The 13,009-nt window shown below is 42.4% G+C and overlaps 1 protein-coding gene across 1 annotated transcript in view; it reads left to right on the forward strand.

Moving 5' to 3' along the window:
- Window positions 1-112: 112 nt before the first annotated feature.
- The window catches only part of LOC100953948 (potassium channel subfamily K member 2), a gene marked incomplete at its 3' end in the record, with an annotated part of 39,535 nt that continues 26,638 nt past the window's right edge, over window positions 113-13,009 (forward strand). Inside the window, exons 1-2 of the mRNA XM_012812875.1 lie at window positions 113-308; window positions 3,225-3,535. Of these exons, the coding sequence (XP_012668329.1) occupies window positions 263-308; window positions 3,225-3,535 (357 nt within the window). The remainder of the gene's footprint in view (window positions 309-3,224; window positions 3,536-13,009) is intronic.

Raw genomic sequence — 13,009 nt, forward strand, 5'->3', positions numbered from 1 at the left:
CTTGGCCTCGGCCTCGCCCTCTGCCCAGCCTGCCGGTGTCCCCTCCTTCCCGCGATTTCGTTTCTTCTCACGCTCCCCCCCACCCCCTCCCGCGTCCAGCCCCGCTCTCCCCACCTTGTAAAACAAAGCCGGGGAAAATGCCTGCCCGTGCAGCTCGGAGCGCGCAGCCGGTCTCTGAATAAGAAGTGAGTACAATGGCGTGTTCGTAAAAAAAGCTTCAAGTCCGTCTTTTTCAAAAAACATTTTGAATGCTGCATGCCTCATGCTTCCCAGCGCCTCGCGGGAGAGACCCGGCTATAGAGCAGGAGGTGAGACCCTCGGGCACCCCCAAGCCCCTCCGGCCGCGCGCCCGCCTGCCCCAGCCGGTCCTGGGAGGGCTGCAGATGCCCCACTCGCGGCAAGCGGACAGTCCCCATCTTCGCTTCCCGTCCAAAGTGTTGGGTCAGAATCTGGGTTTGGAGGCAAACCCATCCTCTGATCTTCTCCCGGCCGCTTCTTCCCCCTCTCCCCGCGGTGTCAGGGGTTTTTGCATCTGTCTCGGGTGTGGGTTCGGAACACCTTAGGGGAGTTTCTGATGGAGAAGGAGGGTCAGCCCTTGGGAATAGCCGACAGGCAGGACTCATGGTGACCCTGGTCACACTTGTTGCCCACTGCGTGGTGGGACAGGCAGTGGTGCTGAAAAATCTTGTTTCTCCTGCTATTTGGTGGTCAGTCGCGGCCTGAGCAGAGACATATCTGGCCGAGAACCTGAGACCAGGATTAAGACGACGGTTGCCGGCGAAGGGCTGGGGGAGGGGAGTGGGTAGTGGAGGTGCTGAGGGTGCATGGAAGGGGGGGCTTCTCTCCTGCTCAGACATCAGACAGCCAGCGTGGAGATGGAAGCCCAGAGGTTCCCCATGTTAGACAGAGAAAACGCTGTTTTGCAACAACAACAACAAAAATTGGTATTTCATCAGTTTCTGCCCATTCCGTCTGCCAAATATTCATTATGTATAGTCTTTTTAATTAAAAAATAAAGCAATAGCTTAAAAGAATTAAACTCCTTCAGGAATGGCATTAGCTTCACACACACACACACACACACACATAGAATCTTAAAAGAAAAAACACAAACTGTCTCCTTTCCCCCCAAAGCATGCGATGACTAACGCCGTGGTGGGATTTTTGATTGGTAGCATCAAGGTAAACATTCTTGGTGTTTTCCAGTTGTACAGACTAGAAGCCACTGATGTGAAAAATCACAGATGTGAGAGCACGGAGACCTGGAGAGATTATGTGGAGCTGCTATGTGATTTGTTTTCGATTTTTTATTCCAAAGATGGCTAAATTTTAAATTATGACTTTTATTTTTCACTCAGACTGCCTAAGCAGATGGGGGTGGTGGTGAGTCTGCAGATGACATGATTTTAGCTATAATCAGTACTTCTATTACAAAAGTTTTTTTTATTAAATTAAAATATTAAACACATGCCCAGTTGTTTATTTTGAATGAATTTGTCTTTACAAATATTTTAAAGGTGTCTACTGGTTTGTGGCTTTCTTCAGAACAGGTGACTGTATCAGGAGAGAAATGTCTGCAGACCTGTGTGTAGCAGGGGGAACCTTAGGATTGCTGTAATGAGCTACACCTATGTGGAATCTCCACTTGGAGCCAGGGGCACAACGACCTCATCACAGCTCTAATTTCATCTCTTTAAAGTTAGAACCATTCTGAGCTTTGCTGGTTGAGAAGCCTCTGTCATCTGCCATCATTTTACAAAACTACTTAAGTCTAGAGTTTCAAATAATCTTTGTTTGCCAAGCTTCTGTCCATGGGCAACTGAAGATGTATTTTATGAATTCAAACTGTGGTAGCTTACATTTAACTCATAGTGTTAGGCAAGAGGGCAGGGTGAGTAGGCATGTGAAAACTGACATTTTTTATTAGTTGACTTATCCTCCAGTAATTTCAGGTACCTATGGTGTATTTGGTGCCATTCCACGGAGATTTCTTATAGACTTCTCTAAAAGTGTGTTTTAGATTGGATTATCATTTTAGGAAAGCTATATTATATTCAGGACAGCAATTTTACATAATTCTATAGCAATTATGGACTTTAAATTGATTATTCTATTTGAGTTGGTGTTTTTTTAAAGTGCCTTTTTTTTTTCCGGCCATTCTATTAACCCCTTTAGTTCAATATTGCCTTTCCAATCAATGTACTACAGTAGCTGGATTGTTTTCCTCTTAGAAGTAGAAGATTAATATCTATTTTCTAAAAAGAAATCCATTAATGAGATTTTTGAACAGCTGAGATAAATAATAAATGGATTTAGAGTCACCTCTGAGCATGTGTGGATTGTAAGAGAACCATATAAATCCACCTTAATGGAGCAATTAGCTCTGAGCAGAGCACATAGGGGCCAAGGTGTGAGCCAAGGTTTTAATTTTCTTTTTTCTTGATACTGTTCACTGTTGAAAAGGAAGAAACTTGGTCTCTTCTTGGCTGTCCCTAGGATTGTGCCACCATGGTTAGTAAGAGCTTTTTATTTTCAAACATGTCGGAGATGGAGTAACAACATACAGATTGCTTCCTTGTGAGCCCACTGCAGGGGGTAGGCTAAAACAAAAATGACCAGACAGCTGAGTGGTTTATTTACCACCATGATTTACCAGAAAATTAGGAACGATTTCTTTTGAGCGACGATGTTTGGATCACAAACTCTCTTACAATACAATCCTTTTATTCCAATAAATTTTAAAACAAAGATAGAGTGTGTTCTTCATATTAATGTCTTATAGTACAAAGTTCTTGAGAACAGGGGTAGACCATGAATGAGCCTCTTTCTGAGTGTTCAGGTATCTAGTTTAGTACCATCAACTCCTGGGATTTCAGAACATCTTTGTGTGGGGAGCATAATGGACAGACATAAATTTAGAAATTCATTAGGAAGCCCTCAGGCGTTCTTTTTTTAAGTTTCTTCATCTGACACCTATTTTTGTTTCTCTCCCATTTGGAACTCCAATAGCAGCAGAGAGCAAAGACCCAGCCCCTTTTTCTTGGACCCTATATATATCAGGACCCACCTGAGTCCTGAAAGCACTCCCGGTTTGGTTCCAGAGCTTTCTTCCACCGGGAGACCAAGTGGAGTTGAGTCAACCTTTGCTGACCCCTTAAAGAAGCAGCCCGTCCAGTTCCCCTCTAATCTCCTCCGACCTAACCCTCGTTCTCTGTTGTTGTCAGTGGCGGCACCTGACTTGCTGGACCCTAAATCTGCCGCTCAGAACTCCAAACCGAGGCTCTCGTTTTCCACGAAACCCACAGTGCTTGCTTCCCGGGTGGAGAGTGACACGACTATTAATGTTATGAAATGGAAGACGGTCTCCACGATTTTCCTGGTGGTTGTCCTCTATCTCATCATCGGAGCCACTGTGTTCAAAGCATTGGAGCAGCCTCATGAGATTTCACAGAGGACCACCATTGTGATCCAGAAGCAAACATTCATATCCCAGCACTCCTGTGTCAATTCCACGGAGCTGGACGAACTCATCCAGGTAACGAATGGCATGAGAGGAGTTGTTACTCCATGTCCCCTAAAGGGAAAGCAGGACTAAGCTAGGAGGAGATGACCCATCACCCAGGGCAGTGCTGCGGGGCTGCCAGGCACCCTGGCCCGCTTCAGGCTGATTAGCATATCCCCCTTTCCCCCAGGTCTTCCTCCCCTGTCTGATTTCCCCCTTCTTTTCTCACATCTGCCTTATTTTCTTCTCTTTTTCTTTTACTTCTGCCTCCCACTGTTCCTTTCTGCTGAGTTTCTTTCTTCTTGTCTTCCTTGTGCTCTGTCTTAGAACTGCCAGTGGACACCCATGAACTTGGGGCCACCATGCTGGAAGCTTTCCTGATTAGAATGGTCATTGCCGACTGAGAATCTCAGCTCTGGCAAACAAGAGGAAAATGAAAGACAGAAAAGTGCTTTGATCTTGGCAGTGGCCATCACAGAAGAGAAAAGTTAAATTTAGGATGTGACCCTCTTGCTATGCTTGCCCTTCACAGTTATCAAACTGTAGCTCACATCACATCTTTAATCTAACCAAGGCGTAATGTTGATAACTACCTTTTTTTAAGGGTCTTGGGAGAAGTAATTATTTATTGCTTCTCTAACACCCATTTAAAAACAATTTACTACTATGCAGAAAAATAGGTTTTATGAATAAAACTAATTTAAATGTACTCTATAATAGCAGAACAGTATTCTTACAGAAAAAACACTTTTCAAAAATTAATCCCAAAGTAACTTCTGAGTTGCAGTGAGGGTTTTTGGAGATGGCTACATTTTTATTGTAGATTCTTTTTTCCCCCATAAAACAGTCCATTGATCAATCCAAGAATCTCAGACAAAAAATAAAAGCCCTAGAATTTTGTTACAAGGAGAGACTCGACTGGTTGTTAAAAAAGTTTTAATTGTATACACATTTGTTTTTCATACAGCCTACTTTTGCAGTTTTGGCCAGGGCTGGGCTTGAACCTGCCACCCCAGGTATATGGGGCTGGTGCCCGACTCCTTGAGCCACAAGCGCCGCCCGAGCCTACTTTTCTTACCTGGTTTAATTCATATTGGACTGAAAATTTGTCTCTCTTTAGCTCTTTTATATTCAAATTTTACACCATTTGAATGAATGGGATTAGTATATTGAGAGAAGAAATTCATTGGTTTTAATCTTGTGTTTTGCTCTAAGACCTTTACTCTCATTTATTATTATTATTATTTTTTTGCCTTGATGGATCCCCAAATTCTCCCTCCATCCTTCATTGCCCTCTCTGTTTATTGTACACTCACCAGTCCTCTTCAAGTTTTATCGAAAACTATCAAAGCTAATATTCTCTGGCACCTATGTAGTTCTTATCACATTCAGACTTTTCTTCATCTGACACATTTGATTTAAATTTTGGCTTAAATTTTGATACTACTGTTCACTCATATGCTGAATTCTCTATGAGTTTAGATGATGGTGACATATTTAGTACTGGCAGTGAAACTGTTGACATTATTGTTCCTCTTAGTCCTCTGTCAGATCACTTTCATTTCACTCTCTGTGCCACATAATCTTATAAGGCACTAAAAATCTTTGAAGCATCCCTACTTCCCTTGGGTTTTAGAAGAGTTCTTGGTTGTCTTGGGGGGGAGGCAAGCTGGAGTAGTGGTAAAACCTCAAACTTGGGGATCAGATAAGATGTGTTTTAAACTCCAGGGGAGTGCTGTATTAGAAATGTTGTCTTGAACAAGTAATTTTTCCTCTCTAAGCCTTAAATGATCTGTTTGGAATGAGGAAAGAGTACCGATCAAGTAGGATTGTTCTGAGAGTAAGGAGATATTTCATCTAAGCCATTCAGGTGAAAGTATTCAAAAGTATTAGGTTTGTTTACTGTTGTTTCACCACCACCACCCTCTCTTTTTTCCCTTTATTGGGTTGTGGCTTTTAATTCAAGTAGCTGCATTGTTATCACCTTGAGTGAGATGATTGGTCTGGGCAAGAAAAATAAATGGCTAGAAGTTCAGGACAATGCTAGGGGAAACCCCGTGTGAATTTGAAAATGGCCTCACTGTCCAGTATTACCCAGATTTCTCAGGACTCTAAAAATAAGCTGGAAGGTCACGGCAGGTAGGGGCAACATGGGAGTGAATACTGATCATTTTTTTGCTACCTTGTTTTTGGAATGGGCACAAACATAGCCCAGAATAAGACCTATTTTTTTTTCTTTCTGCTCTGCCTGGGCAATTCATTAATATTCTTCATTAGTATTCACTGTTGATTGAGTATTTCTGCTTCTTAAAAATTCTTTTTTGTGTTGATTCAGTATTTTTTAGTGCAGAAGTTGCCTATTATTTCTTGTCCTGTCACTCACCTTTATATCTCCTCCTGGAATACAGTTTTTTTTTGGATAAAAGAAATCTTTATAATGTTACGGTTTCAAGGATCAAGATCAATGTATAATAGGGAGGAAGGTAAACACACTAGTAATCATTTATTTGAATTACATTTCCTTTACAAGATTCTCAGAAACGTCCAAGTGTGCTCGTCACGTATTTAGTGTTCAGGTGCATTAGTCAGTTACAGCACATCATTAAAGATTAGGAACCGAGACACAGGAAGTCCAGGTGATTCGCCTCTCTTGCACGGTTACGATGAGAGTTCAGGTCTTTAGACTGTTGGCCTGGCATTATTCCTAGGAGTCTGTTCTTTCAGGGTTTACCTTCTTTTAGTGCTGAAGAGGTAAATTGCAGGAGTGTTGAGCAGTGCAATTCTAGGGTTGGTGGTGAAGAAATTGTCTTTCCTTAAGGGAGAGTAGAAAAGGAGAAAGTGAATGGTCAGAGGACAGGCCAGCATCAGGTGCAGTTAGTATAATCTGGTCCCAGATCCCAGGTCATTAATTACGCCTCTGGGTGGATTATGTAACCTGATTCCATGTTGTGGTGTGTCACAGGGTGGAGTGGAGGATCTAAGGGGAGAAACAGGGAATGGAGCCTTTAAGCACATGAGAACGCCTGCTTTGTTTTTGAGACCAGCCCTCAAGAAGACATTAAGGAGGGGCAGAGATATCAAAACAGAGATAAGCTTGCTGGGCTGAGGGGTTTTGAACTGTGGGATTGTGAGCTCCCGTCACATTTAAATTAAAGTGATGTCAGTACAGAAACATGCATAGAAACATTTTTTACGTTTTAAGAGGCATTAATAACAGCCAAAGGGTCATTAGTAATAGTCACAATTTAATGAGCACTTACTATTTGCAAGGCACTTCTGACCCTTTGTGTGTATTAACTTACTTAATTGTCTTGAACAGCCCTATGATTATTATCTGCATTTAACTTAATGTGTGAAGTGAGGCAAAGGCACCTTCATTTTCCAAGAGTGTGTGGTGGTAGAGCTGTTGTTCACACTCAGGGGGGTAGAGCTAGAGCTTATACTTTAGCTCCTGAGCGCCGTACTACACAGTCAGGCCTAGTTACAGTGTAAGTCCTTACAGATTAGAGCTGGAGGTGTTACCAATTTCCAAACATCCGTATGTCTTGGGGGCACGGAAGAAGAAATTAGAGTTGGGAGACACATAAGAAGAAGTAAAAGGAAAACTGGAGTTCAGGGTGCTTCTGACTGCCCTAGGGGAGGGAGAGGGAACGAGTGGGCCTTTGAGGTAGAAAGGACGTGGTGTGCTCCCACACCTGAGTGTGTGACTGTGAGCAGGTCTAACAGACTGGGTGGGCCTGTTCCTCCACACCGGGGAGGCAGGCTTTGTTCTAGGCTTATTCTAGTCCAGCTGGAGTACTGGTGGGTACTTGGCTGTGCCTCAGAGGGTACTTGGAGCCACAGGATAAATAAATCAACATGGCCTTCCTAGAATACCAGTGATCCTAGCCTTAACAAACCCTGCAAATGCTAATTTATCTTAATTCCATAATCATTGATTCACAAATTATTTATGGAATGTTTGCCATGTACGTTGTCCTAAGTCTTGAAATACTAGGAAGAATAAAATGGATGCCAATTCATCAGTGAGTTTACCTTTACAAGGGGAAGGTGTTATGTTAGATAGTGACACATTTTAGGGGGGAAAAGAAAGCATCATGGAGCATAGGAAATGTGGGTTATTAATTTCAGATACGTTCCCTAGGGAAACTTCACTGATAAGGCAACTTAAATAAAAGGAGTGAGGGCACAAACCAAGTGGCAGTCTGGGGAATGACACTTAAGCAGAATGCTGAGCACACACAAAGGTCCTGGCCAGGTGAGAGTTCCTGGCGTGTAGAGGGATTGCGAGGATGCTGGGAGGGCCATGTAGAAGATGATGTCAGGCAGACGGTACGGGGCAGGCCATGCAGGGTCTAGTGAGTTATAAGGAGTTTGGCTTTCTGGTGCAGGAAATTATCCAGCTCCCACCTACATTTTGACAGGATCTCTCTGGCTGTGGTATTGAGAATAGTCTGTTCAAAGCCATGGCCAGAAGCAGGGGAACTAGGTTAGGAGGCTGTTGTAATAATCCTGGTGAGAGATGAGAGGGGGCTTGAGCTGAGGGAGTAGCCAGCAGAGGGGGGCATTGGGAGATTGGCTGATACTCAAGATATATTTTGGAAGGAGAGTGGATGGGGATTGCATGTGGACCACACGTGCCGTGCAAGGGAGAGGAGTCAAGGATAACCCCAACCTTTTTGTCCTGGGGAATGAAAAGAATAGGATTCCCATTTTCCTGAGATGAGGGAGAGTAAGGAACAGTATGTTTGGGATATAATGTTAGGGGCTTAGGTTTGGACATCACATTAACTGTATCAGTTACACAGGTTTCAGTTACTGAGGAAAATTTGCCCAATCCCAAATAGCAGTGTTTACAGATCCAAATTTTATTGCAGGAAAATGATATAACATAGCAGTAGCAGCCAATAAAATTATGCATCACGGGTAGATTGCATGATGGCAAGGTGTCTGGAGAGGCCAGGGGTCAGCTCCAGTGACCACCCTAAGTCTATACCAGGACATTCTTCTCTCTTGGATCAAGACCCACCACTGTGTACATGGAACACTTTGGAATCAGTGAGCCCCAAATGTGGTGTCATCCAGAGTTTCTTATCCCTTGCTGGTCACGTAGGCATGTGCTTACTGTGCAACCAGCCCCAGTGGTAGAGGTCTCCAGTAGTCTCACCAAGAGCAGATGCACGTTGTCCAAGTGCATTGTTCTCAGTAAAATGCTGGCAAGTTGTTACCAACCTCCCCCAAACTCCTCAGGCCATGGTTGTAAAGCAACACTTTGATCTGAGCGTCTCATCCCCTTACTAGGGATGAGGGTGCTGTGTAGACACTTTAGCAAAAGAGCTCGGGCTCAGTCCAAGCCAGTCCAACCATGTTAAATTTGAGACAACTGTTAGAACATTCAAGTGGAGATGTTGAGTAGGATGTAGGAAGTAGGAGTTTGGCATTGCGGGGAGGGGCCAGACTGAAGATATCGATCATGGAACTCATCCTTACACACAAGGGATTGACAGAGAAATTGGGGAACGAATGTAGGTTGAAATAAACAGAATGTGATCTCTCGAACAATTCAATAAGTAGAAATTGTACAATGCACGTGAGTAATTGATTTATGACCTAAGATTTCAAGGACATTTTTCTTATAGCCCCATGAATAACTATCTCATTCCATGCCCCAGACCCCTTCCAAAGGCCTTATTTTTATTTTCCTTTGAAGACATTTAAAAGATATATCTCTAAGCCCGGGAGCCATTGAAGGTGTGTGAGCATTTATGTGTTAGCATTGCGTCATGGCTCTCCTACTGGTGAATGGGATGGTTTGCCCTATGAAGAGTGACTGACAGCTAATCATCTGTAGTAGCTGGTGATACTACATGATTGTATATGCAATGGTTGGGTGGCTGTCATTCCAGTTTGTGTAAGTACCCATGAATGTTAAATATTCAGCCTCAGTCTCTGAAAGAGTATACTCATCTTTCATCATTTTATGTATGACCATGATAACATGTTGTCCAGAAAGCATCTAAAACGGCTTTCTTTTCTTACCGGTGATTTTACTCTTCTTGTTGAACTTTTTGGACCTAAATATAGATTTTAGGGACATAAATATAGTCTGCAAAGTGTCCAAACATCCTGTAAATATTAATACTTTCTGTCCTTTGGATTAATCTCTGGAAAAAGCACTTTTAGGCCCTTCTTGGAAGCATATTAACGTAGTAGCTTGAATTATTTTACCAGATAGATTAGGTGCCACTTAAATGTTCTGGGCTTCTGGGGTGAGAGTTCCAAGAGGCAATGGGGCTACCAAATGGGACTATTGAAATCTTAAAGAAAATCTCATCAATTTTCCTGGAACTCTCCCACGTGCTACTTCCTTTGAAGAATAAATCTTCCTGCTTCTGCCCCCTACTCCTATGACCATGCTGGCTTGAAATGAAAGCATTAGAAGAGAAATACTTTTTAATGTATAAGTACATCAAGTGGCAATTGAGACATTTTCATGTCAAATATCATTGCCTTTCCCGGTAATACTTAGGTTTTTATTTTAAAACATAAAAGTTGCCTTTTAGGAAATAATTTTACCTTCAAAGAGTGTGTGAAGGTTATTCAGTAAGTTTTGGTTAAAAAATTAGAAAAGTGGAATGTAAGCATTATACATCAATATCACTGAAACTGAGGTGATTAAAAATATTATTTTTTAAATGATTGCTAGGAAGGTATTTGACAGACGGAATGGTTTAGAATATAGGAAATTTTTCTGCATATACAGGGTAGACATAAAGTTGATGTGCAATTGAAAATAGTTTAACACAGTAAATTGCACACGAACTTTATGTCTACCCTGTATATTATAATACATTTCAAAATGTTTTTTGGCTGATAATTTATTTAGTCTAAGCTAAAAGCCAGGCTTCAAGGTAAAGTTCAGTCACATAGACGGTATTAAAGTGAGGTTTGACCAGGGTAGAAATGTCAATAGTAATTATGATAATGGCTTAAAATTCTGAGAGCTGTGCCTTCTGTGTTTGCATTTTATCATATAGCTATATACTTCTTTAAAGTACATTATATCACTCAATTCCTACAGCCTTTAGACATGGCCGTTGTAATTCGTGTTGGTAAAATGGAGAAACTGAGGCACACAGTGCCCTGCAGTGTCACCTTGTTCAGACTCTTCCTTGTGATCCATCTCTAGAGCTTTTCTCTGGGACAGTTATGCAGGAGCGTGTGCCGCGTGATGTCTGGCATATGGTGTAATAGACACCCAGTACATATTTGGGCCAAGTCTGCATCTTTTTTGAGGTACATCCATACCTCATTCTCTTTTGCTTGGTCAGGAAACAGAGGTTTTTCTTTTTACCCCCCTTTTGCAGATGAGCAAACTGAGGCACAGACTGTTTAACCCAAGACAACTCAGCCTTTTTCAGCTGGAGGCACAGGAAGTGGCCCAGCAAACATTAAAATCATAGCGCTGCCACCGGGTGATTCTAATGCTTGTTTCCGCAGCACTAAACTGCCTTTTCAGAAGCTCTATTATTTTGCTGTATTTTTTCACTGTAGGCTCCTCTTTTATCCAACTCTCTAAACCAAATTAGACTTATGAGCTGTGCATCTAGGACATGCTCTCTTAATTTGAGTTGCTGATGGGTTACAAACCCAGTAAACACTGCTTAAGGCATCTGTGTGCTCTGTGCTGTGTTAGCAAAGATCCGAGCAGAAGACACCGCAGGTCTGTAAATGCCAGGGCTAAACATTTACTCATGGTAAACTGAGTACAATTATAAGGCAACAAAAGGGCAACTGAAATATCATGCTAAAACTTGTGTGGCTGGGCGTCAGTCATGCTAGAGCATGCCCAGGTGAGTGAGGTAAGTCAGGGAAAGTGATTTGAAACCCAGAGCGTTGTCAGCTGGGAAGTAGAGCCGGCAGAGGAAGGGGAGAGGGAGATAGTTGTAAGGACACGCTGAGTCAATGCTCTGCCTCTGGGATTATAGGACTTCTATCTTTTCCTGCTTTTGAAAATTCACAGAGTAATGACAGTGTCTTTTTTTTTTTTGCCTGGGGCTGGGCTTGAACCCACCACCCCTGGTTTATGGGGCTGGTGCCCTACTCCTTGAGCCACAGGCAACGCCCCAGTAATAATAGTTTCTTGCTGTGCAAAATTCAAATAATGCCTGAAGGATAAACACTGGAAATAACTTCACCCAGAGTTGGCCAAGACGTCTCTCTGGACATATAAACACATAACTATATACTGAGGGGTGTGTGCATGTGTGTGTGTGTAAACATCCGTACATATATTTCCACACATAATTCTTAAACATGTGAGATCACAAATGCATGCCATTACCATCTCCATTTTTAAAATCACCATTGTAGAGGGGATGACTCAGGAATATTCTAAGCCTTTTTTTTCTCTTTAAAAATTATTTTAAAATTTGTATGGCTATTCATGGGGTACTGTGATGTTTTGGTACAAACATAATATATAATGTACAAATGATCAAATCTGGGTCATTGGGATTATCCATCACTTCAAACATTTATCATTTCTTGTGTTGGGAATAAGGAATATTCTAAGTCTTCCTTTTAGATGTGGTGTGTGAGGGTCTTGATGTAGAGGACCTGGCACAGAGGGCCACCAACTCCTAAGCCCCCTTGTGGTTGGGGAGGAGGCAGCAGGGTGGCGTTGGTGGGTGGGTGGGGGGCTCACATGCTGCTGTTTCTGGGGGAGCAGCTTGTGGATCCTCACCACAGGGGCCATTTTGATCTCAGATGTCTTGACAGGCAACGCAGACATAAATTGTTGTAACAGATTTAAATGTTGACCATAGAATTCCTTTAAATAGAAAATTTCTCCTGTCAGATTTATGATGCTTTGGAGATGTCTTTGATTTCACAACGTTCAAAACGGCATACAGTAGAGCCTACCAGAGTCACTCCAGGACTTACTCTTTCCTTAGGATCTTCACACTTGTAGGGTTTAAAGTTTCACGCCCAAAACGAATGCTTTGCTTTGTGTACTTTGGAGAGTGGAATCCGGATCCTTAGCGGAATTAATGCCAGAAGAGAAAGCTAGGTGTTGGAGGGGGATCTGTATTGAGCTCTGCTTCCACAAGAACAGGAAGCAGAATAATGGATGGATCTACTGTGAAAGAAGGGGCTTTTGCCTAACAATGCATTTATGAGAATATGTATCTGCAGTTACCGAGGATAATTATCTTAGCCTGTGGATAATGGTAAAATTGACCAATCCCGGATTGCTGTATGGGATATGATATGATAACAGGAAGAGAAGTGCTTTGGAAAGACATGTAAGAAGATTCCAGACAAGTTTTATAGTGGGGAAGTAAATGCTCTTAAGTCAGTAGCCTTGGTGGTGTTCTCAGGTTTGGGTTTACAGACCCCGTCTTCCTCTCTCCTCCTCTCCTCTTCCTTCCCCTCTCTCTTCCTCGTCCCTCTTCCTTTCTCTTCCTTTCCTTTTCCTTTTCTTATTTTTAAACAGCTCTATTA

Source organism: Otolemur garnettii, unplaced genomic scaffold, assembly GCF_000181295.1.
Source record: "Otolemur garnettii isolate 467f Iridium unplaced genomic scaffold, OtoGar3 scaffold00229, whole genome shotgun sequence".
Lineage (NCBI taxonomy): Eukaryota > Metazoa > Chordata > Mammalia > Primates > Galagidae > Otolemur > Otolemur garnettii.